Source organism: Microcaecilia unicolor, chromosome 4 (genome assembly GCF_901765095.1).
Source record: "Microcaecilia unicolor chromosome 4, aMicUni1.1, whole genome shotgun sequence".
Classification (NCBI taxonomy): Eukaryota; Metazoa; Chordata; class Amphibia; order Gymnophiona; family Siphonopidae; genus Microcaecilia; species Microcaecilia unicolor.
Window position 1 is genome coordinate 359,373,621 of NC_044034.1, and position 27,728 is coordinate 359,401,348.

At 41.2% G+C, this 27,728-nt stretch overlaps 1 protein-coding gene across 7 annotated transcripts in view; it reads left to right on the top strand.

The window, feature by feature from the left end:
* The window catches only part of CTPS2 (CTP synthase 2), a 541,710-nt gene that overhangs the window by 125,763 nt on the left and 388,219 nt on the right, over positions 1-27,728 (top strand). For all 7 annotated transcript variants that reach the window (XM_030202308.1, XM_030202304.1, XM_030202305.1 and 4 more), the window contains 3 exons: positions 2,461-2,557; positions 5,249-5,304; positions 17,322-17,418. In XM_030202308.1, the coding sequence (XP_030058168.1) occupies positions 2,461-2,557; positions 5,249-5,304; positions 17,322-17,418 (250 nt within the window). The remainder of the gene's footprint in view (positions 1-2,460; positions 2,558-5,248; positions 5,305-17,321; positions 17,419-27,728) is intronic.

Genomic DNA, 27,728 nt, shown 5'->3' on the forward strand with positions numbered 1-27,728 from the left:
TGGATTCCAAGACCGGTGCTGTAACCACTAGGCCACTCCTCCACTCCGCATATTATTCCTGATGGGGAGAGAGAACTTCTTTTAAGATTAAGGAAGAGAGTGTGGTAGGAACTTCACTAAAACTATAGAGGAAATGGTTGCAGAAGGAAAACATTATATTTATTTTATGTTACTTGTAAACCAATTTCAAGCCATATTTTGGCATATGTTGAATATGTATGGAGGAATATCGTATATAATGTTTTTAAATAAATAAATTGCTGTACTCTTGCATCAAACTATGGACAGATATATATCTCTAACCATTCTATTGGATGAACATTGAATATGATGTTCGTACGGTGAGAGCAGCATTAATATCTGAGGATCCCCAAAAGAATGAAGATAGTACATCAAAGTGATTACTGTAAAGTGTGAGACAACTACAAAGTATGAGATTATTGCCACTATGAGAAATTGTTGAATAATTGTTAAAGAAATTGAAATAGATTGCGAATATACAGTTGTTTGGGACAAAACATATGGGATATTTCTAGAATAAGCACTATAAAATGTATTGTACTGTTTTGGGATCTTGCCAGGTACTTGTGACCTGGATTTACCACTGTTGGAAACAGGATGCTGGGCTTGATGGACCTTTGGTCTGTCCCAATGTGGCAATACTTATGTACTTGGGATTCTAAATGGAATCTTGCTACTCTTTAGGGTTCTACATGGAATGTTGCTACACTTTGAAATTCTGCATGGAATCTTGTTATTCTTTAGAATTCTAGAATCTTGCTACTCTTTGGGGTTCTACATGGAATGTTGCTATTCTTTGGGTTTCTGCCAGGTACTTGTGACCTGGATTGGCCACTGTTGGAAACAGGATGCTGGGCTTGATGGACCTTTGGTCTGTCCCAGTACGGCAAAACTTATGTACTTGTCTTTAGGGACTCTTTTCTGGTGCCCTCCTGTTCCTTCAGGCTTGCTGGTTCATCTCTTTTCTCCCTTTCTCCTTGGAAGGATGTAGTGGTAGACTGGTTTGCCTTTCCGGCTCTCAGCTTTATGGGTTCTGTTACTGTTTCCCCACACCTCCAAGTGCACTGGTTGGGCTAGCCTGTCACTAGCTTCCCCTTACTTCAGTGGTGCAGTGGCCAGGGAGTGGGAGCCAAAGGTGTGACCCCTCCTACAACCATCAATCAAGGCAAAAGGGCAATTCCTTTGTTCCAGAACTGTTAAGCAAAGGGTCAAAATTACATTATCTAGGTAGAGTCACTTGAGGTCTCCTCATGCCTAAGCAGGGCAGAACTTCAGGGTCGTTACATAAGGTTTGGGATCCTACTGAATAAACTGATCCTTTCCGTTTGATAGATCTTAAATTCCATATGCAAGTGGACTAGAAGTCAAAGACATGCAGTCATGCACCTGTCCTTAGGTTCTTGTGCATTGAACTGCAACTGGCTGGTACTGATTGGTGTCAGTGTTTGTGATAATTCAGCAAGATATCAATGAAATAGAATATTTTATTCTTTCTGTGCATATTTCATTCTTGGAAAGTTAAAACATACCCAAACTTTCATTTTTTTTTTCACTGATGAGAAATAGATTTCCCATAAAGAAGAACTTCTATAAATATTTCAGCAAATATATCCTGACTTTCTCCTCCCTGGGGGTTGTAAATTTATGTTCAAACATTGAAAATAATAAAATCATCTTCAAAAGGCCCCAGACTGCCAAGAAAGAACAAGCTGGTGCATAGGTGATAAATTTATTTTGAATGCAGGAAAACTGACACAGAAAAGAAACTGTAGGCGACATTTGCTTGGTTCAGAACTTGTTTGATTAGACATTGTCATTGTTCAGGATAAATTGATGAATGATACAGTAGATTTCTAATATAAGCAATATCTCGGGCAATCTAAAAGTGGAAACCTAGCAGATCTTAGTGTGTTTATTAGCACTCTATAATGCACAGGATGGCAGATAAAGACCAGCCAACTCATGCAATCCATCCATTCGTTCTTGTCTACATTGCTGTAGATGTGTCTCAACCACCGAAACTTGGCCCCTTCTAAGAGATCAACCCTTCTGCAAGTCATTTTGCTGTTGCTTGACCAGTAGTTAAGCCCAGCTGCTGTGACAAGAGAGACTCGATTATATTAATTTTACAAAGTAGAATGGGTACTTAGAGTTACCACCAAAAATAAAACCCATGGCCATTGTTGAATGTTTGAGACTAGCGCATTTTTTTTGATAATATAAAAAAGGTCCCTCATTTCATTTTCTTGCTGGAGGTAGTACAGAAAGAATATAATTATGTTTAGTCTGATATAGCTCTTGCTGAGACTAGCAAAAACTAGACTGTACTGTATCAGCGGATGTTCTGATGCTCTTGCTCCAAATTGCTGTATTAAACTTTTCTTTGCCTTTTTCTATTTTGCAATGGAATCAAAACTGAATGATTGTATTTCTGCCCAGGTCATTGACATGCCCGAGCACCATCCCGGGGATATGGGAGGAACGATGAGACTGGGGAAACGGAGAACTGTGTTCAAGATGGAAGACTCAGTCTTAAGTAGGTTGTATTCAGTCTATAAGATGTTTCCCCTTTTGAAGCATAAATAAACAACTAGATAAATAAAGAACCTCCCTATTGATAATGACATGGAATTATGCATTCACTAGCAGGTGATGAATGTATAACTCCCCAACTTCATATTTTCAGAAATTATGTAGATATGATTGATCCATTAAAATTGCTCAATAGCTAGATATTTTCTGTGTAATTATGAGCTTGGTTAGGGAAGAGGTGTAGGTGGAGTTAAGTATTCTCCAAGGACAAGCAGGCTTACATTTTCAGAGGTGGGTAGACGATCTGCGTCCCCCGACAATCGGCAAGTTTGCCAGCGAAGAACAAATTCCAGAGCCTTCTGGGGCGCATGCTGCACCCCACCGTGAATGCGTGGAGCACCTTCCCGCCCACAGCGTCTCTATGTCTCATCAGTTCTTTTTTTTCCGCGGGAGGACGCAGCTGTGTTTCTTGGTTATTCCTCTCACGCCCGGGACGAACCTAACCGTGCTTTTGTTCTGGTTTTTTTTTTTGTCCTTCTTTTACTTTTATTTAAAAACAAAAAAAAAAAATCCCTTTTCTCTTATTTCATGGTTATTTTTCCCGCGTAAATTTCCTTTCTTTTTCGTCGCAGGCCACCTTGTAGGCCTGCCCGATTGGGTATTATATTTGTGCCTTCCCCCCTTTTAATTAGGCACAATTGTGACTTTTGATTTTGCCGAAGCCATTTTCCCTTCCATGTCATCGAATTGAACGGCTAGTGCTGGCCTGGTCGTTACATAATACATATATTCAGCGTTCAGCGTCGCTACCTATATGGACAGTGGCATTGAAAATACATATTAATTTGTCACTTAAATTAATGCAGTGACCGTGCCGGCTTAGAATCATGCAGTGCCAATCTTCGACTATCAATCAGTGTGGAATATCTGGGTAGATGTTTAAATGCTGCATTTAAAACAGTGCTCACCAATCTTTCCGCAGTTGTGACCTCAATTCACTCAGCTGCAGAAAGTACAGGCCAGTGATGTCCTATGGATCGCCTACCCAGATTGTGACTCCAAACACAGGTTTCACAACCTCATTTGTGGGTGCGACCCTCAGTTTGGCAAGCTCCGGTTTAAATGAAACTTTGACGGCAGAATTTAAATATTACCCAGCTTAGGGCTTCTTTTATCAAGCTGTGCGGCAATGCTGACGGACCTATTCAAAGTGAATGGGCTTTGTCAGCATTGCTGCACTGAGAACTGGTAGCGCGGCTTGAGAAAGAGGCCCTCACTTATCTGGATGGCAGTTGAATATGGCCACACAACAGAGAGAAGAACTGATCTCCACAAAGGGACATGGTGGATAAAAACAAAAAGATGCCCCCAAAAACTATTCTTTTGGATAAAAATTTCCTTTGGATAATATTGATATGTTCTTTAGGATTGTTGCTATGAAGAAATTACTGCTCCACCTTAACAGCACTCTCTCACAGATACAGAGCCACCTTAAACAGCAAGACATGGTTCAGCAGGTGCAGAACACATGGTCAAGGCAGGATAAAAGCCCTCAGCACAGATCAGCAAAGTTGCCAGTTCCGCGGTTCGGCCACGGAATTGGGCAGGTTTCGCGTGACTGGTTATTGGGCGTTTTTTTGCCGCCACAGCCATAGGCTGACTGTTTTTTTCCCGCGGGGCTTCTATTGGTCCAATTGGACCGATAAAAGCCCCGCGGAGGTGGGCTGCAGGCTTCTTTTAAATACCTGCAGCACTCTGTGTGCGCGCACCCCCCCCCCCCCCCCCCCCCCCAGTGCAGTAGGCACCCCTGACGGGGTGGATAACATGAGGAAGGACCCAGGGAAGCTTGAAGAATGGTTCAGAATTTGGCAGCTAAGATATAAATCTGAAAAATGCAGGGTCATGCATTTCAGCTGCAAAACACCAAGTGAACGGTACAGTTTTACAGGATGAAGAACCTTATTGCGCAAAAGAAGAGCGGGACTTGGGTGTGATCGTATATGATCCTCTTAAGGTGGCCAAACAAGTAGAAATGATGACAGCTAAAGCTAGAAGGATGCTTGGGTGCATAGGGAGAGGAATGGTCAGTAGAAAAAAAGGTGATGATAATACCCCTGTATAAGACTGGTGAGACTTCATATCGAGTATTGTGTATAATACTGGAGACCGCATCTTCAGAAAGAGGAAATACTTCTTCAGGGAAAGGGTGGTGAATTGTGGAACGGCCTCTCGGTGGAAGTGGTGGAGATGAAAACAGTATCTGAATTCAAGAGAGCTTGGGACAAGTACATAGGATCTCTAAGGGAGTGTAGATGGCATGGGTGGGCAGACTGGATAGACTATATGGTCTTTATCTGCCTACATTTTTTCTCTTTTTTTGTTCAATAAAGTGCATGCCCCTTAAATAGTTGGAATGCACATGCGACATGCCCCTCCCATCTGAATGTCTCTTATGCAGTTACATGCTAGAACACTTAGGGACAAGTTATAGAATAGCACCTAATTGCCATTTCACCCCTGTTTTGGCACTTAACTTATGTTAACTTCCATTTAAGAGCCAAACGTTAGGTGCCTAATTGGTGCAGAATTTTTGGTCTGTTATATAGAATTAGGGACCAGTCTCCCAGTTTCTCCTCTGCTCCTTTGTGTTCGGTTCATATTTACCTCACTGCTAATTTTTTTTTTCTATGTTTAGGGAAACTTTACGGCGATGTCCCTTTTGTAGAAGAAAGACACAGGCATCGATATGAGGTGAGAATTGTTTATTGATGCTGATCAACAGCATGGTTTAAGACATTTTCATTCAATCCAAGAGCCAGCCCCAAAACTTAAGAAGCCAGCAACAGAAACCTGTCACCTCTCCCTCCCCCACCAAATCACTATTGTCCCAACCAGTGTTTAAGAACAAGGGGAGGAAGAGCATCCTTTCAGCAGAGCTTACATCCCTTTTTTCTTGTTTTTTCCATTTGCATAGGTTTTTTTTTTGTTTTTTTTCCCCCTTTTTCTGTTTATTTGCTTTTCTTGCCATTTCCCGCTTTTTATGCTTCTAGTCTTTCCAGGTCTCCTAATCGTTCCCTTTTCTGTTCCTTTGTTCTCTTTCTGCCTTTATTTGTCTGTCCTTTCCCTTTTTTCCCCTCTTCTTCCCTTCCTTTTTCTTTCTCACTCCCATTTAGAGTCTTCTACATAGTAACATAATAAGTGACGGCAGATCAAAACCTGCATGGTCCATCCAGTCTGCCCAGCAGTTACATTCATTCTGAATTCTAGATTAAATCAACAATGAACGTGATATTAAATAAATACGTGATCATGGTCTTTCTTTGTTGTTTCCGGGATATAGACCTTAGAAGTCCGCCGGTCTCTGTCCTTATCTTCCAGCTACTGCTACATAAGTACATAAGTACATAAGTAATGCCATACTGGGAAAAGACCAAGGGTCCATCGAGCCCAGCATCCTGTCCACGACAGCGGCCAATCCAGGCCAAGGGCACCTGGCGAGCTTCCCAAACGTACAAACATTCTATACATGTTATTCCTGGAATTGTGGATTTTTCCCAAGTCCATTTAGTAGTGGTTTATGGACTTATCCTTTAGGAAACCGACTAACCCCTTTTTAAACTCTGCCAAGCTGACCGCCTTCACCACGTTCTCCGGGAACGAATTCCAGAGTTTAATTATGCGTTGGGTGAAGAAACATTTTCTCCGATTTGTTTTAAATTTACTACACTGTAGTTTCATCGCAGGCCCCCTAGTCCTAGTATTTTTGGAAAGTGTGAACAGACGCTTCACATCCACCTGTTCCACTCCACTCATTATTTTATATACCTCTATCATGTCTCCCCTCAGCCGTCTCTTCTCCAAGCTGAAAAGCCCTAGCCTCCTTAATCTTTCTTCATAGGGAAGTCGTTCCTTCCCGCTATCATCTTACTCGCCCTTCGCTGCACCTTTTCCAATTCTACTATATCTTTCTTGAGATGCGGCGACCAGAATTGAACACATTTGCTGTTAAAGCCTATCTGAATCCGTCTTGTCATTTGCGGGACACAGCGTGTAAAAGTCTGCCCAGCACTGTCCTCATGTTCCAAATTACCGGAGTTTCTGTTGAAGCTCTCTACAGCCCATCCTAAACCGGATTGCTATATGCGGAACTCAGACTGCACAAGGCAGCCCAGCACTGGCCTTAGTTGATAAAGCCAGAGTTGCCATCTAGGCTCCACTGGACATGCAACCCTTTAAGTTTTGTTTTTTATTCCATTCATTTTCTAATTAGAGATCCTCTGTGTTCATCCCACGCCATTTTGAATTCCGTCACAGTTCTTTTTTACTACACCACCTCCCTCGAGAGGGCATTCCAGGCATCAGCCACCCTGAGAGATGTCCCCACCTTTTGTTGTCCAAGTAAACATAGTCCTCTTATCCTTCCTGCACCACCACTGAAACGTCTTTCTCCGCACCACTGACTCAACTTAAGTTTGAGCCGTGTGATGCAGGAACTTCCAAGCATTGCTCATGAGATCACCCGTTTTTGTAAGATTGCTTTACGTTTTGAAAGAACGTTGTACATTATTGTTTGCAGGTTCCCCTGTGACAAGCATTGTTTATGCCGAAATGCTGGCATCAGGACTTGAGTTATTATACCGTTTCAAACAAGCCTTACAATTAAGTGCACTATTTGTTGTTATAAAATAAAAAATTTGAGATCGTTTATCGTTTATTTTATTTACTATACCATTTCAAATTGCATTCACAAAACAGAACGGTTTACATCTTAATTTAAAATCATATTAAAAAACATATAGGAAATCCATCAATTTGTTAGAAAAGCACAGCGAGCTAAAACAACCATTCTAAAAGATAATAACACTAGCACACAATGGACAACCATTCATAACAAATACACAAACAAGCATATTATTTTACTGCATATTCATTCATTCTGCCTAATTATCCGTTCACCCTAGATTATTTTTGAACGTATTCTGAAACAAATGTGTTTTCAAAAGTTTACGAAACTGAATATAGGACTCTTCTAGTCAAATATTTTTAGGGAGACAGTTCCAATGAGAGGGGGCTAGAAAAAAGAAAGCTGAATTTCTAGTAGATTCCCACCTAGCCTTTTGTGGTGGTGGAATTACTAATCTATTATCTATAAGCGATCGAAGTGTTCATGTAGGTGAATAAGGCAGGGTAAGATTTGCTAGATACAATGGAGTTAATAAATTTAAAGCTTTATGTGTCAGGATAAGAATTTTAAATTTTATTCTGGCTTCAACTGGGAGCCAGTGAAGGTGATATAGGAGCAGTGTAATCCTATCATATTTTGAAGCCCTGCAGATGATGCGAGCAGCAGTATTCTGTATCATCTGTAACCATTTTATATTTGTCTTAGTAAGACCTGCATAAGTGATATTACAGAAGTCCAAACGTGTTGTAATATATGCCTGTGTTAATGTACATAGTGAAGCTTTGTCAGCTGAATTTCTAATTGAGCGCAGTTTTTGCAGGTGATAAAATGACTTCTTGACTACTTCAGATATTTGTTCATTGAACGACAGGGCTGAGTCAGTAATGACTCCTAAATACCTAAAGGACTGCACCGTTGGAATCGGTTTATCAAACAAAATAGGTATTACAGGAGGGACGATTTCACGACCTGTAATCCAAGAAGTAGCAGTGTTGTCTGGATTCAGTACTAGATGAAGTCTTGTAAGCCAGCCACCTACCTCATCAAGACAATTTTGAATTTGTATTAATTCAATATCTAATGGTTTTATGTAGTGAATCAGAAGAAAATCATCAGCATACGAGTAAAAACTTAATGCCTAAAGACTGGATGAGTAGAGCAAGGGGACTGACATATATGTTGAATAGAGTTGGTGATAAAACCGATCCATGCGGAACCCCACAAGAAAGAGGATATTCTTTTGAAGTGGAACAATTTTGTACTACCTTAAATGACCGATTAATAAGAAAAGAGGTAAACCAATCATAGATTGTACCTGTGAAAACCAGTCATAGATTGTACCTGTGATACCTATTTCCTTCAGAGGGTTAAGTAACAAATCATGATCTATAAGGTCAAATGCAGCTGATAAATCTAGCGAGATGATTAATGCAACATAGCCCTGCTCCAATCTAGTATGTATTTCACTTAGAAAAGAAGTTATAACTGTTTCTGTGCTCATATCACCCCTCTCCTCAGGTCACTTCACTGGCTTCCGATCAGATACCGCATTCAATTCAAGCTTCTCCTTCTTACCTACAAATGCACTCAGTCTGCTGCCCCTCACTATCTTTCTACCCTCATCTCCCCTTACGTTCCCGCCCGTAACCTCCGTTCACAGGACAAATCCCTCCTCTCAGTACCCTTCTCCACCACCGCCAACTCCAGGCTCCGCTCATTCTGCCTCGCCTCACCCTATGCTTGGAACAACCTTCCTGATCCCTTACGCCAAGCCCCCTCCCTGCCCATCTTCAAGTCTTTGCTTAAAGCCCACCTCTTCAATGCTGCGTTCGGCACCTAACCCTTACCGTTCAGTGAATCCAGACTGCCCCTATCGGACCGACCGTTCACTTGTCCTTTAGATTGTAAGCTCTTTGAGCAGGGACTGTCTCTCTTTGTTAAATTGTACAGCGCTGCGTAACCCTAGTAGCGCTCTAGAAATGTTAAGTAGTAGTATGTCCCTTCCTAAAACCCGATTGTCTTGGGTGTAATATATTTTTAGTTTCTATGTAAGTTTGTAGTTGATGAAACACAATTGTTTCTAGTACTTTGGATAAAAAAGAGAGATTAGAGACCGGACGGTCATTTCCAGGAAAGAATGGGTCTAAAGAAGGCTTTTTTAGGATAGGCTTTACCAAGGCCTGTTTAAGAATTGTTGGAACAATTCCTTCTGTAAGGCTTTTTGTAATGATTAAATATAAATGGGCTTGTAGTTTTAATGAGGAGCTCTTTAGCCAATTTGATGGAATCGGATCTAGTGCACTATATGTAGGGGAAATGTGTGACATCAATTTTTGAAAAGATATTAATGATGGAATTTCAAATTGATGCCATACTCCTGATAAAGATGAATTTATAGTAGTCATTTCCTCTACATTTATAGCTTTACCAAACTGGGACCTTAAATTATCAATCTTTGATGTAAAACATTTTGCTAATGTTTCTGATTCTAAGTATACTGTCTCTGTATATGTAGATGTAGATGATTATATTACACACTGAGTCAACCACAGTTTTAATGGAGCTTTAGCGGAGCATAATTATGATATTCTTATTTCAATAAGAGATTTTTTGTTGAAAAAAAAAACATTGAATAAATTGCTTAGGTTAAATTGTTTTCTGAGCCGTTACCTTTTATGATTTTTTGTTGGTGAGTGGAATTTTTGTCTGGACAACATGCCCCAAAAAGATATTGTATTTGGACAAGACAGTCTACAAACCGGTTCACTTACCAGTCATTGCCTCCAAATTTTCTACTCGAGTTGCCCTTCACTATCCAGAATTAATTCATGCTTGAGGCAGCTCTCAGATATGGGAGACTACTGGTGTGACTCAGAAGCGTAGCCAAGTTTTGATATCAGGGACTGCAGACCTTTTGTAAAACAGGTGCCAGTGTGAGGCTGAAGGGCCAATCTGCATAGGTACCATTTCATTCAAAATCTGTTCGGGGGAGCAACTGTTCTCCTTGCGCCAAATCTCCCACTCCCCTAGCTACTCCTATGGTGTGACTAATTTGATCCTGCTTCTTGATGGAGAAAATGCGTGTTGCTTGCCTAGCATGAATTAATTCCGAATTGTGAAGGGCCATTTGGGTAGAAACTTTGGAGGCAATGACTGCTAAGTGAACCGGTTTGTAGAATGTCTTGTCCAAGTACAATGATGGCTCTTTGTAGACAGGATAATTCAGACACACAACCCTTCTTCTGAGGGAGTTAGTTGATGCCTAACCTCTGTAATAGGTGGAGAGGCCCAGAGAGGTGAGAGCTTCACAGGAACTCTGGTGCATACTTATAGAAATCTTTAAGTCATAACCTGTAATTTGGAAATTAAATTGATGTAGCATGACTGGTCGAGTATTAATAATAGATCACAATTGTTAGGACAAGAATGGCATAGTCGTTGACATCAAGCCATGACAACTTAACAGTAGTGGAACTTTTAAAAGCCCAGCTGTCAGAACACAGGTGTACCGGTATAGAGGACCTGTTCTGCACATCAGAAGTCTATTTTGCAATAAAAGCAAGGAACTGCAATTGCTCTACAATTACAAGCTTCAGGGGCATCACATCTGCCTGAACTATATAATTGTAGGATACCGTAATCTTCTTCTCCATTGTTCTTAAATGTATCTTTTTATATAGCAGTAATTGCATGGAAATTTCTGAAAGATTTGCTGTAACATTGATGCGAACCGCTCAGATTGACAGGGCTGAAGGATACCCCAGATGTTGGTGCAGAACTTCATTTGTAGAGTTTGTGGCCAAAAATATTCAATTCTCAAGCTTCCTTCCCATGACACACAAACAATTAAGGGTTCGCCGGATAATAAGCTGACTGTGATAATATGTAATAATAAGTAGGCTCAGTAATTCAAAAGGGCACAGAGTAACTGGGAGACTGTTCTCAATTTATAATTAAAAAAAAATTTCTAGTAATGTACAAGTATAGCATATTTTACTATTTGTCCGAATACGAATAATGAAAAATATTATTCGGACGAATATTTATTTTATACATTTATACCCCACATTTTCCCATTAGTTGTAGGCTCAATGTGTCTTACACACAACCGTAGGGTAGGCTACAGTTCAGAAAGTATAAATGAACAATGTAATAGTAGGTTATTAAGCGTATAGGTATCATATAAAACAACAGAGATAACAAAAGGTATTACAGGGTAATACAAGATAATAAGGTCTATGGGTTTTGCTGAAAACAAGAAAAATTAAGATTAGGTTGAGTCTGGAAGGTATGCCTTTTTGAACATGGTGGTCTTCAATAATTTTCTGAAATTTAAATAATTCTGAGTTGTTTTTAAGGTTCTGGGTAGTGCATTCCATAGTTGTGTGCCTATGAAGGAGCAGTTGGATGCGTAGGTAGATTTGTGTTTAAGGCCACTGCAATCTGGATAATGTAAATTTAGGTAGGATCGGTAGAATATATGAATACTGAATACGAATAACAGGCATTGAACTTTAGCATAATGAATAATAAAAGAAGCAACATGAAATCAGTGATCAAGTGTTTATTTCAGTAGGATTTAGCACAGTAGAGCTCCGGATTATTCATATTTGAATTTAAATCACTATTCGGCCGAATATGAATAGTGTATTCAGGGCAGTATTTGAGGCTGAATTGAATACGAATATTCAGTACAGCCCTAATACACAGTACTAAAGAAGAGATAAGAAAACAGTAAGACAAATAGTCCATGCAAACAAAGTGAAGTAGTTACAAAAGAAACAAATGGATGGGTAATTGTTGGTCTCATCTGAATAGTGTTTCCTATCTCGAGCTCAAGAGTCTTTTATAATTATTTATTTATTTATTTATTGCATTTGTATCCCACATTTTCCCACCTCTTTGCAGGCTCAATGTGGCTTACAATACAGCATGAATAGTGGAAATATATAGGAAAATAGACATTTCTTATTACATAATGATCTTTGTTAACATGATAATGATAAAGCATGATAGTGGTTTGACAAGCAAATATCGTAAGAAGACAATTATGGATATATGTGTAAGGGTTCACATTTGTTAATCTTTGTGGTATGCCTTGTTAAAGAGATGGGTATTCAATAGTTTGCGGAAGTTAGTTAGTTCATAGATCATTTTTAAGTTGCGCGGTAGTGCGTTCCAGAATTGAGTGCTCAAGTAGGAGAAGGTTGACGCATGCATTAGTTTATATTTTAGACCTTTGAAGTTGGGGAAGTGAAGATTGAGGAATATGCGGGATGATTTTTTAGCGTTCCTGGATGGTAAGTCTATCAGGTCTGACATGTAGGCTGGGGCATTTCCGTGAATGATTTTTTTTATTTTATTTTTATTTATTGCATTTGTATCCCACATTTTCCCACCTATTTGCGGGCTCAGTGTGGCTTACAATACATTGTGAATTATGGAAATACAATTTGTTACAACTCGATTATGGGTTACATTGTGAGGAGTTATGTGAAGACAAGGTCAAAGTATCGTTAAGGGGAATAGAACAATGTAAGAAGAACAATGGAGGAACAACGAAAGCTGATAGGGCAATAAAACAATAGCAAGGGAAAATTCGGGTATAACATTTTATCTGTAAATTAAGGTTTAAATTTAATAGAATTACAGGGGATGAGAATTCAGAAGAGAATGTATTGATGCATTGCTAACAGTGTGCGTGGACTTCAAGTGTTTTGATCCTTTCGATAGACTTTATCAAAGAGATGAGTCTTTAATAGTTTGCGGAAGTCGGTTAGTTCGTAAATCGTTTTCAGGTTGCGTGGTAGTTTATTCCAGAATTGCGTACTCATATAAGAAAAGGTTGATGCGTGCAGCACTTTGTATTTTATGCCTTTGCAATTCGGGAAGTGGAGGTTGAGGAAAGTTCGAGATGATCTTTTAGCGTTTCTGGGTGGCAGGTCTATTAAGTCAGACATGTAGGCTGGGGCTTCACCGTGAATGATTTTGTGAACTAGTGTGCATACTTTAAAAGTGATGCGTTCCTTAAGTGGGAGCCAGTGTAACTTCTCTCTTAAGGGTTTTGCACTTTCGTATTTTGGTTTTCCGAAGATAAGTCTGGCTGCTGTGTTGTGGGCTGTTTGAAGTTTCTTCAGTATTTGTTCTTTACAACCTGCGTATAGTGAGTTGCAGTAATCCAGATGGCTGAGTACGAGTGATTGCACTAGGCTGCGGAAGACTGATCTTGGGAAGAATGATCTTATTCTTTTCAGTTTCCACATGCAATAGAACATCTTTTTGGTTGTGTTGTTTGCGTGAGTTTCAAGTGTTAGGTGGCGGTCAATAGTGACTCCAAGGATTTTTCGAGTTTCTGAGATTGGAAGATTTAGTTTCGGTGTGTTTATAGCGGTAAATTCATTCGTGTTGTATTGGGAAGTAAGTATCAGGCATTGAGTTTTTTCTGCGTTCAGTTTCAATCGAAATGCATCTGCCCAGGTGTTCATGATGTGTAAACTTTGGTTGATTTCACTGAAGATTTCTTTAATGTCTTGTTTGAAAGGGATATATATTGTTACATCATTGGCGTATATGTATGGGTTGAGGTTATGGTTTGATAGAAGTTTTGCCAAGGGGATCATCATTAGGTTGAAAATAGTTGGTGAGAGGGGTGATCCTTGCGGTACTCCACATTCTGGTGTCCATGCAGCAGACGTAGTTGAATTTGATGTGACCTGGTATGAGCGCAAGGTTAGGAAACCCTTGAACCAGTTTAGGACATTGCCTCCGATACCAAAATATTCAAGTATGTGTAATAGGATTCCGTGGTCAACCATATCAAAGGCACTTGACATGTCAAATTGTAGGAGGAGTATATTGTTGCCGGTTGCAATCATTTGTTTAAATTTAGTCATTAGGGTAATTAATACTGTTTTTGTGCTGTGATTCGATCGGAATCCTGATTGGGCATCATACAGTATTGAGAACTTGTTTAGATGGTTTGTGAGTTGTTTTGTTACCATCCCTTCGGTTATTTTGGTTATTAGTGGTATGGATGCTACCGGTCTGTAGTTAGTTATCTCGCTTGTTTTTCTTTGTGTCTTTGGGTATTGGGGTAAGTAAAATTTTTCCTTTTTCCTTTGGGAAATGTCCGTTTTGTAGCATGAAGTTTACATGGCTCGTTAGGTCTATTATGAATTGTTGAGGAGCTGATTTCATGAGGTTGTTTGGGCAGATATCTAATTTGCAGTAGGATTTGGCGAATCTTTTGAGTGTTTCAGAGATGAGGTCTTCTGATAGTATTTCGAATTCGGTCCAGGTTCTGTCTGCTGGGTATATTCCGTCTTCTGGGTCTAGACAGTCTAGGATTGTGGCGTATTTAATAGGGCTGGCGGGTATTTTAAGTCGTAGTTGTATAATTTTTTCTTTGAAGTATTTCGCAAGGTTGTCGACACTTGGTATGTCTTTGCTGTTGTTTGTAACTGGTGTGGTGTCTAGTAATTTATTCACAAGGTTGAAGAGTTTGTGTGTGTCTTTGTAGTTTAGTCCAATCATTGTTTTGTAATGTAGTCTTTTAGTCTGTTTTATGGTATATTTGTATTTCCTCCGAAGTAGTTTCCAGTCATTTAGTGTTTGTTCATCTTTCTTTTTATTCCATGTGCGTTCTAGTTTCCTTACTTGTGTTTTAAGTTTTTTCAGCTCTTCGGTGAACCATGGATTTGATTTTTTCCTATGTGATGTTCTGGTTTGGATTGGGGCGATTTTGTCTAATGTTGTTTTGTATATATCGTCCCATTCTTGGAGGAATTGTATGGTGTCTGCATTTGTTGACCATTCGTTTTGGTAGATCTGTTGCCAGAATATTGTGGGGTCTATTCCCACTGCTTGGCTGGGTCGGGGCTGGGGATGAAGCAGAGACAGTTCAGAGCTCCTTAGCCAGGAGGGTGGGGTTAGTGGTCACTGCATTAGGGAGACACCTAGTGGTTTGATTCAGAAACCAAGATTGCTGAGTTCCAGAATGGGCTAGGGCAGTGGTTCCCAAACCTGGTCCTGGAGGCACCCCAGCAAGTCAGGTTTTCAAGATACCCACAATGAATATTCATGAGACAAATTTGCATGCACTGCCTCCATGCAAAATCTGTCACATGAATATTCATTGTAGATATCCTAAATACCTGACTGGCTAGGGTGCCTCCAGGACCAGGTTTGGGAACCACTCAGCTAGGGTAAATGTTCCCCGGGTGAGGACTAAGAGGCAGATGCACTAAAGCTTAATGAGCCTTTAATGACCCTCCAACGAGGAAAATTTGATCCGTTGCATGCATCAAAGGGCTTTTACCGAGGAAGCTAGCAGCTAACGAAAACGGAATGGAGATGAGCAATTAGTGTAAAAACCCCATTGAAACGAGATGCACTAATTTTCCGATTGCCTTTACGCAGGAAAAAGGCAGGAAATCTAACGAGAGGTCTGGACCTCTCGTTAGGACAGCTCTGTGCCAGGAAAAATCGTAAAGTGAAACTTTGAGCCAATCCCAGCGCATTAGCAGAGCTAAAAGCGCTGTCATTGGTCCAAAGGACGTCAGAAAACACATCAAATAAAAAAAATTAAAAAAAAGGATCCTTTGTTTTTGGATTTTGCTGACCGGGTAGCCACGTGTATATGTTGTGGCTTTTTTTTTGTTTGTTTTTACGTTTGCAGCATACGCAGAGCAGCCAGCAAAACGCTTGGCTGCTCTGCGCATGATTTAGGGGCCGATTACCGATGTGTATTGTGATTGTTTGATACATTGTACGTTTCAATACCGATCTGAGCATGTGTGACTTTTTTTTTTGGTGCATTCTTCGTTTTTTTTAAAATCGTTAGGGACTTTAACGATTTTGATTTTTTTACGTTTGGTTGCTGCATCTGCCTCTAAGAGGGAGGAGATAAACACAGGGAAAAGATTGCAGGGTAGTTGCCATAGAAGGCCCATGGTGCCAGTTCCCAGCCCTGATTCCAATTGAGGTAAAAGTGTACAGGTGCAGGAAGAAACTTCCAGGTCAAAAACCCAAACTTCCTCTCCATCTACTTCCATTCCATTCCAAAGCAGGCTATTGTAGAAATGGGACATGCTGGACCTGAACCCAAAAGATAGGCCTGCTATGGCAGCTTGATAGTTATGAGTGAAGCTAGGCTTCGCATTACAGGTCAAGAGGGCAAGTCAATGAGAAGCTGGTATTATAACTTTTTCTAATGTAAGGGGAATTGTATGTTAACCATAGAAGCAGGTGGGTGGAAAAACTCAAATATGGTTGCAAGGAAGATGATTTAGCAAATCAGAATGACTTTGCTGATATTAAGAGAAATGCTTTAACACGATGAATCCGCACTTGATTGACGTGTAAGTCCATTGAAATATGCTATGACGTGATGATTGTGCACTTTAAATGATAAGTATATGGAACACGAAGTTATAAAAGTTAGAGCCAGGGACAAGAGTAGCCGGAGAACTAATGTCAGTGGTCACACTTGTGTCGCGGTTGGTATCTCATATGAGAATTGATTGTATTGTTCAGCCTATCAAATTATATCCTGTATCATCGCTTGGTAAGTGAAATAAAACTAAATATTCTCGTATATCTATAGCCTTCTGTATCTTTTCGTCTCCTCATTTGGTGAGTGATAAATACATTATTGTCTGGAGTGGTGGACACTCCAGGCCATGGGTTTTTAGTAGTTTATTATCTGGGGAGGGCAAAAAAAATGGATGAACACTATGAAAACTGGTCAGTAGCAATGGGCTAGGTTTACTAAAGAGCATCATTGCCCTTTACTACTAATAAATAGATCCCATTGCATGATATTGGACCTGCGATAAATAAGGCATGTTAAATGTATGTTAGCAGATTCCGATGTGGTAATGGACACCAGTAAATGCAGCTCAATGTGTGCCACGTCGTCAAACTTGCACTTTCTTCATAAAAATTCTGTTTTATGTTTCCCACTCATTTTTACTCCTTGTTTTCAAAAATGAAAAGCAATTCTTACAAATTCCAGTGAAGCCTGTTTTTCGTCGCTATCAAATGGCTGTCTCTTTCTAAAAAAAATTTTACTCTCTTTTTCTAGGTGAATCCGGAGCTGACATGCTGTTTTGAAGAAAAAGGATTGAAGTTTGTTGGTCAAGATGTTGAGGGCAAGAGAATGGAGGTTATCGAATTAGAAGGCAAGATGTTTTGTCTGTATCTGACCTGCTTTATGTCATTAAGAACACAATTTACTAAGCTTATTTTCTCATAGACACAGAACGGGAGAAAATCATAGGAAACAGAGCCTTAAGTACTATAGAAATTTCACTGCAGTGGTGCTGTACCCTCAACAGAAGAGTGAGGGGGTATTTCTCTATAGATGGCCTAACGTTAGGTGCCTGGATGATGTACACTAAATACAAATTCTATATCGGCAATTGCGTGCACGAGTACCATTAGAGAATACTAGCGTAAGTCGACAGTTACGCTCAGTGGTGTGCTGGAGCAGGCTCTCATAGGCTCGCAAGAGCCGGTTGTTAATTTTTTAAGAATTTTGGGAGCCGGTTGTTAAAGTAGGGCCCTCCATGGCTACTTTAACAACTGGCTCCCAAAATGTGGGCTTGGGCCCCCTGCTGAATTCTCTTTTACTTTGCTGGTGGGGATGCTGAGCCCTGCCAGCCAAGTAAATAGACTACTGGTGCTCCCCACTCCTTGTTTCCAGCTCTGGGCAGCAGGCTGGGACTTCTCGAGCATGTGAGAGAAGTTCCAGCATGCTGCTCAGAGCAAGACGTTGGGAGTGGTGGCAGTCCATTTATTGGCTGCCAGCAAAGGTATGCCTAGTGTGCCCGCACGAAGGGAGGGAGGAGAGAGAGGCAAGTGTTGCCTCCCCCCCCCCCCCCCCCCCCCCCCGGCCACCCCTGGCCCTTCCAACTGCAGAGCTCGCTACATCCAGAGAAAGAGCCTGTTGTTAAAACTTTACCAGCACACCCCTGGTTACGCTCCTAACTTTAGGCGGGAGCGCATAGAAACGGAAAAATGAAGGCAGATAAAAACCGTATGGCCTATCCTGTCTGCCCAGTGGTGTAGGCAGAAACTTTTAACAGGAGGTGCGCCCCCGGTACCTAAAAATCATCTGCTCCACCCGGGCAATGGCATTCATGGGCTGCCTGTGGTCTGCATCATGGCTTTCTCTGTGAACTTTCCCACCCAGGGGTGGCCCTACCATTAGACCAACTGAGGCAGGGGCCTCAGGTGGCACTCTTCTGAAGAGGCATTGCACCTGCCCCTTCCTTCATGAACTTCCTTCCCCAAATTTACCTTTTTCTTTTCTTGATTTTTAAAAGGTGGTGGTGGCAGCGATTCCCATAGGCTGCCCTGCCACCGGTCCTGGCCCTTGTTTACTACTGCGGCCTGCCTCTATGATGTAACTTCCTGTTACATCAGAGGCGGGCCACAGTAGAGAGAAGGGGCTGGGAGCAATGGCAGGGCAGCCCAGGGGAATCGCTGCAGAGGAGCCAGGATGGCAGCTCATTCCTTGCCTCAGGCAGCAGATTGTATTGGGCCGCCCCGGTCCTGCCCTTCACAAAACAGGAAGTTGTGTCAGAATGAGCGGGATGGCTCACAGAGAAAGTCCCGGTGCAGGCCGAAGGCAGCTTATAAGTGTGACTGCCGCTGCCCGGGCAAATACTGGAGAGAGAAGATTTTAAGGTACGGGGGAGGGGTGGGGGCAGTGGTGTACCAAGGGGGGGCGGTGGGGGCGGTCCTCCCCGGGTGCACACCGCTGGGGGGGTGCCGCGCGCCGGTCAGCGTTGTTCGTTTCCATGCTCCCTCTGCCCCGGAACAGGTTACTTCCTGTTCCAGGGCAGAGGGAGCATGGAAAGAACGATGCTGACCGGCGCGCGGCACCCCCCCCCCCCCCAGCGGCGTGCACCCGGGGGGGGGGGGTTTTTTTTCGCCAGGGTGCTGTCCTTTCGCCGGGGGGGGGGGGGGGCGCATCGGCGATCCGCCCCCGGGTGTCAGCGCCCCTAGGAACGCCACTGGGTGGGGGAAGTCTGTCAGGGGGTGCATATGCAACACATGCATCTGGAATAAATACGTCACTGAGTCTGCCCATCCATGCCATCTACTCTCCCTATCATTCCCTTTGATAGAATGGTTACCTAGTTTTTTGAATATTGACTTCAACCCAGCGTTAGAAATTGAAAGGACCCACCGCTCACCCTCATGCCAATTATCCAATGCATCACATCCCAGACCGGCGATGGCAAATATCTTCCAATACCCACTGGCCCTTCAAATTCTTATGGCTGCAGAAGATAAGCCTTCTTTACTATACCAAGGCAGGAAAATACTTATTTTGCCAGACATAACAAAAGCTACCACTATGAAAAGGAGATCTTTTTTTGCTCTTAGACAAGATTTGAAAGACCCAGGAGTCTGCTTTGGCTTGATGTATCCTAAAAGAATGAAAATAACTTACAGCAATTGTACTACCAACTACAGGAATCCTGAAGTTCTCTGTGAATGGATCCTTCAAATGAAAATGGGGTGATTATTCGTATATAAACAATCTGGTTATTATCTCCTTACATGACAAGAGATTTTATATTCTCTTTCTTGCACCAAATGTGAGAACTACATTCATTCTTAATATACAAATGGCATCTTATTCAATTACTTAGGCTGATGGTTTTCACGTTTATATGAGGCCTCTTTAACTACTTTACTATCTGGGTTGTTTAAAATGTCATCTGCAATGTATTGTAATCTATTTTTCTACTGCATAATACATATTTGTGTAATTCACATTTTCTTTTATGTGTGTGGGTTGACAGGTGAAATTAACTTACATAGAGAGTGGGAACAACTTAAGCCTGCATGTGCTTGAAATGGCTGATGGAATGTCATTGATTTCTCTTAGTTGTTATGTTAAAAATCATGCTGATGGGTATATTAAATTTTAAAGTTTTTGTATACATTTACTGCTATCTCTTTTATATCTAATGATGATTAACTTTTAGGAATATGCTGCTTTTTAAAAAATTATCCTTTGTTATGATGTGATACAATCCTTCTGCAACATAGCCTCATGGAATGTCAATGGACTAAATCATCAAACTAAGAGGCAGATGCATCAAGCAAACGTTAAAAAATCTAAATCGTTAAAGTCCCTAACGATTTTAAAAAAACGAAGAATGCACCAAAACAACAAGTCACACATGCTCGGATCAGTATTGAAAAGTACAATGTATCAAAGAATCACAATACACATCGGTAATCGGCCCCTAAAGCATGCGCAGAGCAGCCAATCATTATGTTAGCTGCTCTGCGCATGCCACAAACAGCCAAAACACAAGCACATGGCTCCCAAATCAAAACAAAAATAAAAAAAGGGTGGGGGGGGGGGTTTACCTACGTCAGAGGAGGGCGGGCCCAGGAAGAAAGAAGGGACGTCTGAGGAGGCCTTCTGACTTGCCGATCAGCTGTTCTTGCCCGTGCAGCAGAGGTGAGAGGCGCTGCACGGGCCGGTAAAGCAAAGGGGGGGGGGTGTCATTGGAGGGGGGGAGCGGCAGCCACGACCAAAGGGGGGGCGGTGGGGGTGGGGCACGGGACCGGAGCATGGCGGGAGGCGGAGCTAGTGTGGGAGAAGACACAGGAAGGGAGGAGGGCCGGGCTGGGGCTGCTAAAATTTGAGTTTTTTTCGTGCGGGGGGGGGGGGGGGAATGGGAAACGGCGACCTCGGGCGGGGGGGGGGCAAGGACGGCCATACAGGACGCTCCTCACGAGCGCCTTTGCCCCCTCCCGATTTTTTTTTTTCTTTTGGTGCTGAGGGAGAAGGGAGCAGCAGCGACCTGGGGCGTTAATAAAGGACGCCCCTGACGCGCGTTTTCGCCCCCCCTAGTTATTTTTTTAAATACATTTCACTTTTAAACTTGTAGCTGACAGCCCTAACGAGAGGTACATACCTCTCGTTAGATTTCCTGCCTTTTTCCTGCGTAAAGGCAATCGGAAAAGGTTAGTGCATCTCGTTTCAATGGGGTTTTTACACTAATTGCTCATCTCCATTCCGTTTTCGTTAGCTGCTAGCTTCCTCGGTAAAAGCCCTTTGATGCATGCAACGGATCAAATTTTCCTCGTTGGAGGGTCATTAAAGGCTCATTAAGCTTTAGTGCATCTGCCTCCAAATGCTAAAAAATTACTACTACTACAGGAAACTCATTTATCAGATCCTAACTGTGTGAGATTCAATCAATATATGCAACTTTCAAAATAGTAGAACTCCTCCCACTTCACACAAATTCTCATCCAAATACGCAATATAGTACTTGTTATTCTATATTCCTTCTAGGATGATCTCAGATCTTTAGTTCCACAAATCTTCTGAAAAGAAAAACCCCCAAATAGCTTTGGGTTTCTTTTCTAGATGTGAAATATTTCAAGTTTCACAAAAGACGGGAAATCTTTGTTTTGCGCGGGAAAATGCCTCTGTACGTCAGCGGACTGAATCACTCTCAATTCTGACAGACTCACCGAACTGACTCTTCACTGGCAAAAAAAAACCCCGATTTGATCTTTTTATTTGATTTTTTTATTTTTTTAATTTCTGAAGATAAGTAAACTTTGGGTCTTTTTTTGCTTTTAGTTGATTTGCTTCCAATATGCTAAGTCAGTGGGTGTTGGTAAGGTCTCGGACCCAAAATGGACGTGCGGCATTTTATTTTGCCACACGCCCATTTTCGGCCCAAAAAAGGCCTTTTTTTTTTACAGGTGTTCTGATAAGTAGATTTTGCGAGCATCCAAAACACTCGCCTACACTAGCGCAGGCCATTTTTCAGCGCACCTCAGTAAAAGGACCCCTTAAAGCTTCTAAAGATGGGGAGTTGGATTCCTGGATTTCTATACCTATCACCTTGTTCACCTTCTATGATATGGAGCCCAATGTATTTCTAACAACAATGACCAAATTCGTAGACCTGACTGGCTCCTAATAGAAGAGGCACTTTTATTTACTGTGCCTCTTAAGTGTCTTACCATATACTCAACTCTCAACCCTTCCCCCCTATATGGAACCTGCAAGAGCTACACTTATAATTTTATATACATTAAATAAGATCTTACCTTTTTCTTGTTGGCAACCTTTGACTTCACCCAACTGGCGTAATGTAAAGATACTGATAGACAATAAAATATTTTATTGGCATTCTTGGTGTACACTTGGAATATGGTCCCTAAATCATACCGGTTTCAGATCTAGAAAAAGATTGTAACCTAGCTATTGTATCAGGGCATACTACCTCTTTTTCTACAAGAAAATGAGAACTAAACTATTTCCCCTCAACTCATCGTTGAGAACAACTTGGGAAATAGACTTCAACAGGAATGGTATTGAAGTAGAATGGCACATTTATTTTCAATGTATTAACAGACCCACTCTTTCCACTAGCCTTAAACAAACATTGTACTTTCTAATCCACAGAGCACCATGGACTCCACATAAAATGTTTAAGGCTGGTCTACAAAGTGATTATTGCTGGAGTGGAACGGGTACACGCGAATCGCTTGTTTACTCTTTCCAAAAATAATAGGACTAGGGAGCACGCAATGGAGCTACAAAGTAGTAAATTTAAAACGAATTGGAGAAAATATTACTTTATTCAACATGTAATTAAACTCTGGAATTTGTTGCCAGAGAATGTAGTAAAAGCAGTTAGCTTAGCAGGATTTAAAAAAGGTTTGGATAGCTTCCTAAAAGAAAAGTCCACAAGCCCTTCGCTCTGTCCCCGTATGGCAACACTTAGGTTCTTATGTGCTAGAGGAGACCTAAAGCACATGTTATATTATTGTATCCTGATTCTGTCTTTATGGACATTGGTTTGGGCGGAAATTAAGAATTTTCTCCCTGTAACAGAAGATTGGACTTTTCATATATTTAGATTAATAGCTTTTGTCTAATCCCTTAGATAAATGGCAAGCTCATTTACTAGATATCATTTTAGCCATTACCATACAAATGATTTTTTTCAAATTGGAAAAATGCGTCTTTACTAAATATCTCCTTTTGGTGCAGGGGCGTAGCCAGACACCCAAGTTTGGGTGGGCCTGGACCCAAGGTGGGTGGGCAGCACTCCGCCTTTTCCTAAAAGTGATTTGGTTTCTCCCTCTCTCGCCTGCATGCCATATGGTCTTTCATACATCCCCTCTCCCCCCTATACCTTTTAAATAGCAGATTTTCACCGGCAGCAAACAGTTATTGGGAGTTTTTGGCTGGTGGGGCTTGGGGTCCCTGCCAGCCACATTATAGGTGTGCTGCTACTTGGTGGGCCTGAACCTAAAGTGGGTGGGCCTGGGCCCACCCCAGCCCACCCTTGGCTACGCCACTGTTTTGGTGTATACCATTCTCATGATTCATGGATTTGAATGAAAAGATGCTGAATGGTGATAAAATTTGGTCACTAATTGCCTCCTTTCAAAATGTACCTTTGCAATCCATAAGCAACCCTATTAGGTCATTTACTTTTATAATTTTATTTTTATTTTAGCATGTTCATGTCAAATTTTGTGATACTAGTACATATGATTTCTTTTCTCACGTTATTCTATACAGGTACTATTTTGATTGAAATGTATGCATGATATAACCCCTCATCTTGATGTACTGTTTATTGTATTTTTATTTTGTTACAATTGTACCCCGCGCTTTCCCACTCATGGCAGGCTCAATGCGGCTTACATGGGGCAATGGAGGGTTAAGTGACTTGCCCAGAGTCACAAGGAGCTGCCTGTGCCTGAAGTGGGAATTGAACTCAGTTCCTCAGGACCAAAGTCCACCACCCTAACCACTAGGCCACTCCTCCACTGTTGTTACTATTTGAGATTCTACATGGAATGTTGCTATTCCACTAGCAACATTCCATGTAGAAGTGGGCCCTTGCAGATCACCAATGTGGCCGCACAGGCTTCTGCTTCTGTGAGTCTGACGTCCTGCACGTGCAGGACGTCAGACTCACAGAAACAGAAGCCTGCGCAGCCTTCTACATGGAATGTTGCTAGTGGAATAGCAGCATTCCATGTAGAATGTCCAATAGTAGCAGCATTCCATGTAGAATGTCCAATAGTAGCAACATTCCATGTAGAATCTCCAATAGTATCTATTTTATTTTTGTTACATTTGTACCCCGCGCTTTCCCACTCATGGCAGGCTCAATGCGGCTTACATGGGGCAATGGAGGGTTAAGTGACTTGCCCAGAGTCACAAGGTTTTCTGTTCCATATTGTTTGTCATTGTTACTTCATTATTTTTGAAAATATAAAAAAATATGTGAACTTAAAAAAACATAAAAGAAACAAAAAGAACTCCATTATAAAAGAAGGAAAGACACACTACAGACAAGAGAGATTCACACAAACAATAGAGTTACCAGTCTTGTCTACCCCCTTCTCCCCCAGATGCTGAAAATTAACCAAAAGCCACTTGAAGTAAATGAGTTTTTAAATTAGCTCTGAACATTTTGTAGTAAAATTCGGAGCATAATTCCAGGGGAAAAATATTCCATAATTTGGAGCCAGAAAAAAGAATGCATTATATCTACGTGATTTCCACCAGGCTTGGGAGGGATTTGGGAGAACCAATCTGCAATCATTAATAGAACGTATTAAACGTGGTGGAACATAAAGTATTGTTGAATCTGCGAAATAATGTGGGACACCTTCATGTAGTGCTTTAAAGGCTAAAGTGAGAATTTTAAATTGTACTTTATATTGAACAGGGAGCCACTGAAGTTTTGAAAAAAATAGAAGAGACAATACATGATCCCTTTATTTTGCCCTACAAAGAAATCATGCGGCAGTATTCTATAGTGATTGTAGACGCTTCATATTGGTTTGAGAAATACCTGCATAAATGCTATTACAGTAATCTAGATGTGAAGTAAAATAAGCATGATAAAGAGTAAGGAGAGACTCTTGAGTTAAAAAATGGAATGAAACTGACGGAGGTGCAAAAAAAACCCAGATTTCAGGACTGTTGAAATACTCAAGTATTTATATAACGTTTAGACCTAAGCAGTTTACAGTTTTCATTTTACAGGTACTGGGTCTGGCCCTAGTGAGCTCACAGTCTAAGTACATTGTACTATTGATGTACCTGGGGCAACGGACGGTGACTTGCCCAGGGTCATACGGAGCTGTAGAGGGAATTGAACCTGGTTCTCCAGGATCTCAACCCACTGCTGACCATTAGGTAGCAGTGGGAATTGAACCCAGTTCCCCCGGTCCACAACCCCACTACATTTACCATTAGGCCACTCCTCCAGTTGTTAGATGTGAATCAAATATAACTCCCAGATAGCAAAATGAGTCAACTAGTATAAACTGTTTCCCGAAGAAATTAAGACTAGGTGAGGAAGGAAAAGCATGATTCGTAACCCAGCAGAACAATGATGTTCGTAATAACGACAGCCACAAACCACTCAGACTTCACATTCTACAGTAATTGTAGCATTTACTAAAAATTTCCCATTAATCCCAAACAGTTTGAGTTATAGTAGTCCTTCCCTGATAAAACCAGGGACTGCACCACCGTACGAAAATCCAATTTCTCTAAGCAATGACAGTTTCTTCACCATATGCAAATTTAAAAAAATGCAGTGTGTGCACTAAACGAATTTTGGCATGCATTGACACTAACATCACTCACAAACTTTTCAATCTTTCAGCCCTGCTATAGAGGTTGTCGCAGTCCTTGACGATGAGTGCAGAATACCCAGAAAGCATTAGTCTCAGGCACATTTAAAACCAATTGATTCTTTCTAAGTCAAGAAGTCTCAGTATCCATACAGTACATCTAATTTTTATTTGTTACATTTATACCCCACATTTTCCCACCTATTTGCAGGCTCAATGTGGCTTACAAAGTATCGTAATGGCGGTTGCCATTACGGTTGATAACAAATACAAGGTTGTGTTATGGTCACAGGTAGAAGTGTTTCAAGCATCATGGGGTCGAGGATAGTAAGTTGTCCAGTACGATCATAGCTTATCTTGTGTTGCTGGGTGTGGGGATTTATGTTGGATCGGAGGTATAAGCTTTTTTGAAGAGGTGTTTTCAGTGATTTCCTGAAGTTTAGGTGGTTATGTATTGTTTTCACTGCAAGTGGGAGTTCATTCCATAGTTGTGCGCTTATGTAGGAGAAGTTAGATACGTGAGTAGTTTTGTGTTTTAGCCCTTTACAGTTTGGGTAATGTAGGTTTAGGTATGATTGTGCTGATCCGAGTCTGTTTCTAGTTGGTAGATCAGTGAGGTCTGTCATGTATCCCGGGACTATGCCATAGATGATTTTGTGGACTAAGGTGCAGATTTTGAAGATGATCCGTTCTTTGATTGGGAGCCAGTGCAGCTTTTCTCGAAGGGGTTTAGCGCTGTTGAATCGTGTTTTACCATATATCAGTCTGGCTGCTGTGTTTTGGGCGGTCTGGAGTTTTTTAGTGAGTTGTTCTTTGCATCCTGCATATATTCCGTTGTAGTAGTCTGCATGGCTTAGGACCATTGATTGTACTAGTTTACGAAAGGTATCCCTCGGGAAGAAAGGTTTTATTCGTTTGAGTTTCCACATTGAGTAGAACATTTTCTGTATTACCGTTTTTACTTGACTCTCGAGGATGAGGTTGCGGTCTATAGTTACTCTGAGTATTTTTATGCTATCTAAGATAAGGGAGTGTGTGTCCTGGGGTGTTTAAGGTTGCGGGTTTGAAGTTGTTATGCAGGTTTTGTCACAAGGTCATATGAAAATGAGTTCACTGATATGAAAGTGTCATCATACGTCAAGCTGAGACTAATCAAATGAATCATCTATATTTTTTGGAAAAAATTTCAAATAAATTATTGTGGTAGATGTGGGAGTCCTCAGTTTATAGTAACATAGTAAGTGACGGCAAATAAAGACCTGAATGGTCCATCCAGTCTGCCCAACAGTCACATTCATTCTTAATTCTAGATTAAATCAACAATGAACGTGATATTAAATACTTGACCATGGTCAATCTTTGTTGTTTCTGGGATATAGACCTTAGAAGTCCACCGGGCTCTACCTTTATGTTCCAACTACTGGAGTTACCCTCAAAGCCTATCCGAATCTGTCTTGTTATTTGCGGGACACAGACTGTAAAAGTGTGCCCGGCACTGTCCTCACATTCCAGATTACTGGAGTTTCCATCGGAGCTCTCTACAGCCATCCTAAACTGGATTTTTATATGCGGGACTCAGACCATACAAGCCAGCCCAGCACCGGCCTTAGTTGATACAGCCAGAGGCGCCATCTAAGCACCACTTGACATGCAAACACATATGCAACCCTTTTAAGTTTGGTTTTATATATCATTCATTTTCAAATTAGAGATCCTCTATTTTCATTCCATGCCATTTTGAATTCCACCGTAGTTTTTTTTTTTCTTATAAGCTGTGGCATAAAGGCGTTGGCAATCGGGAGCAAAATAAATGAATATAGCCTTA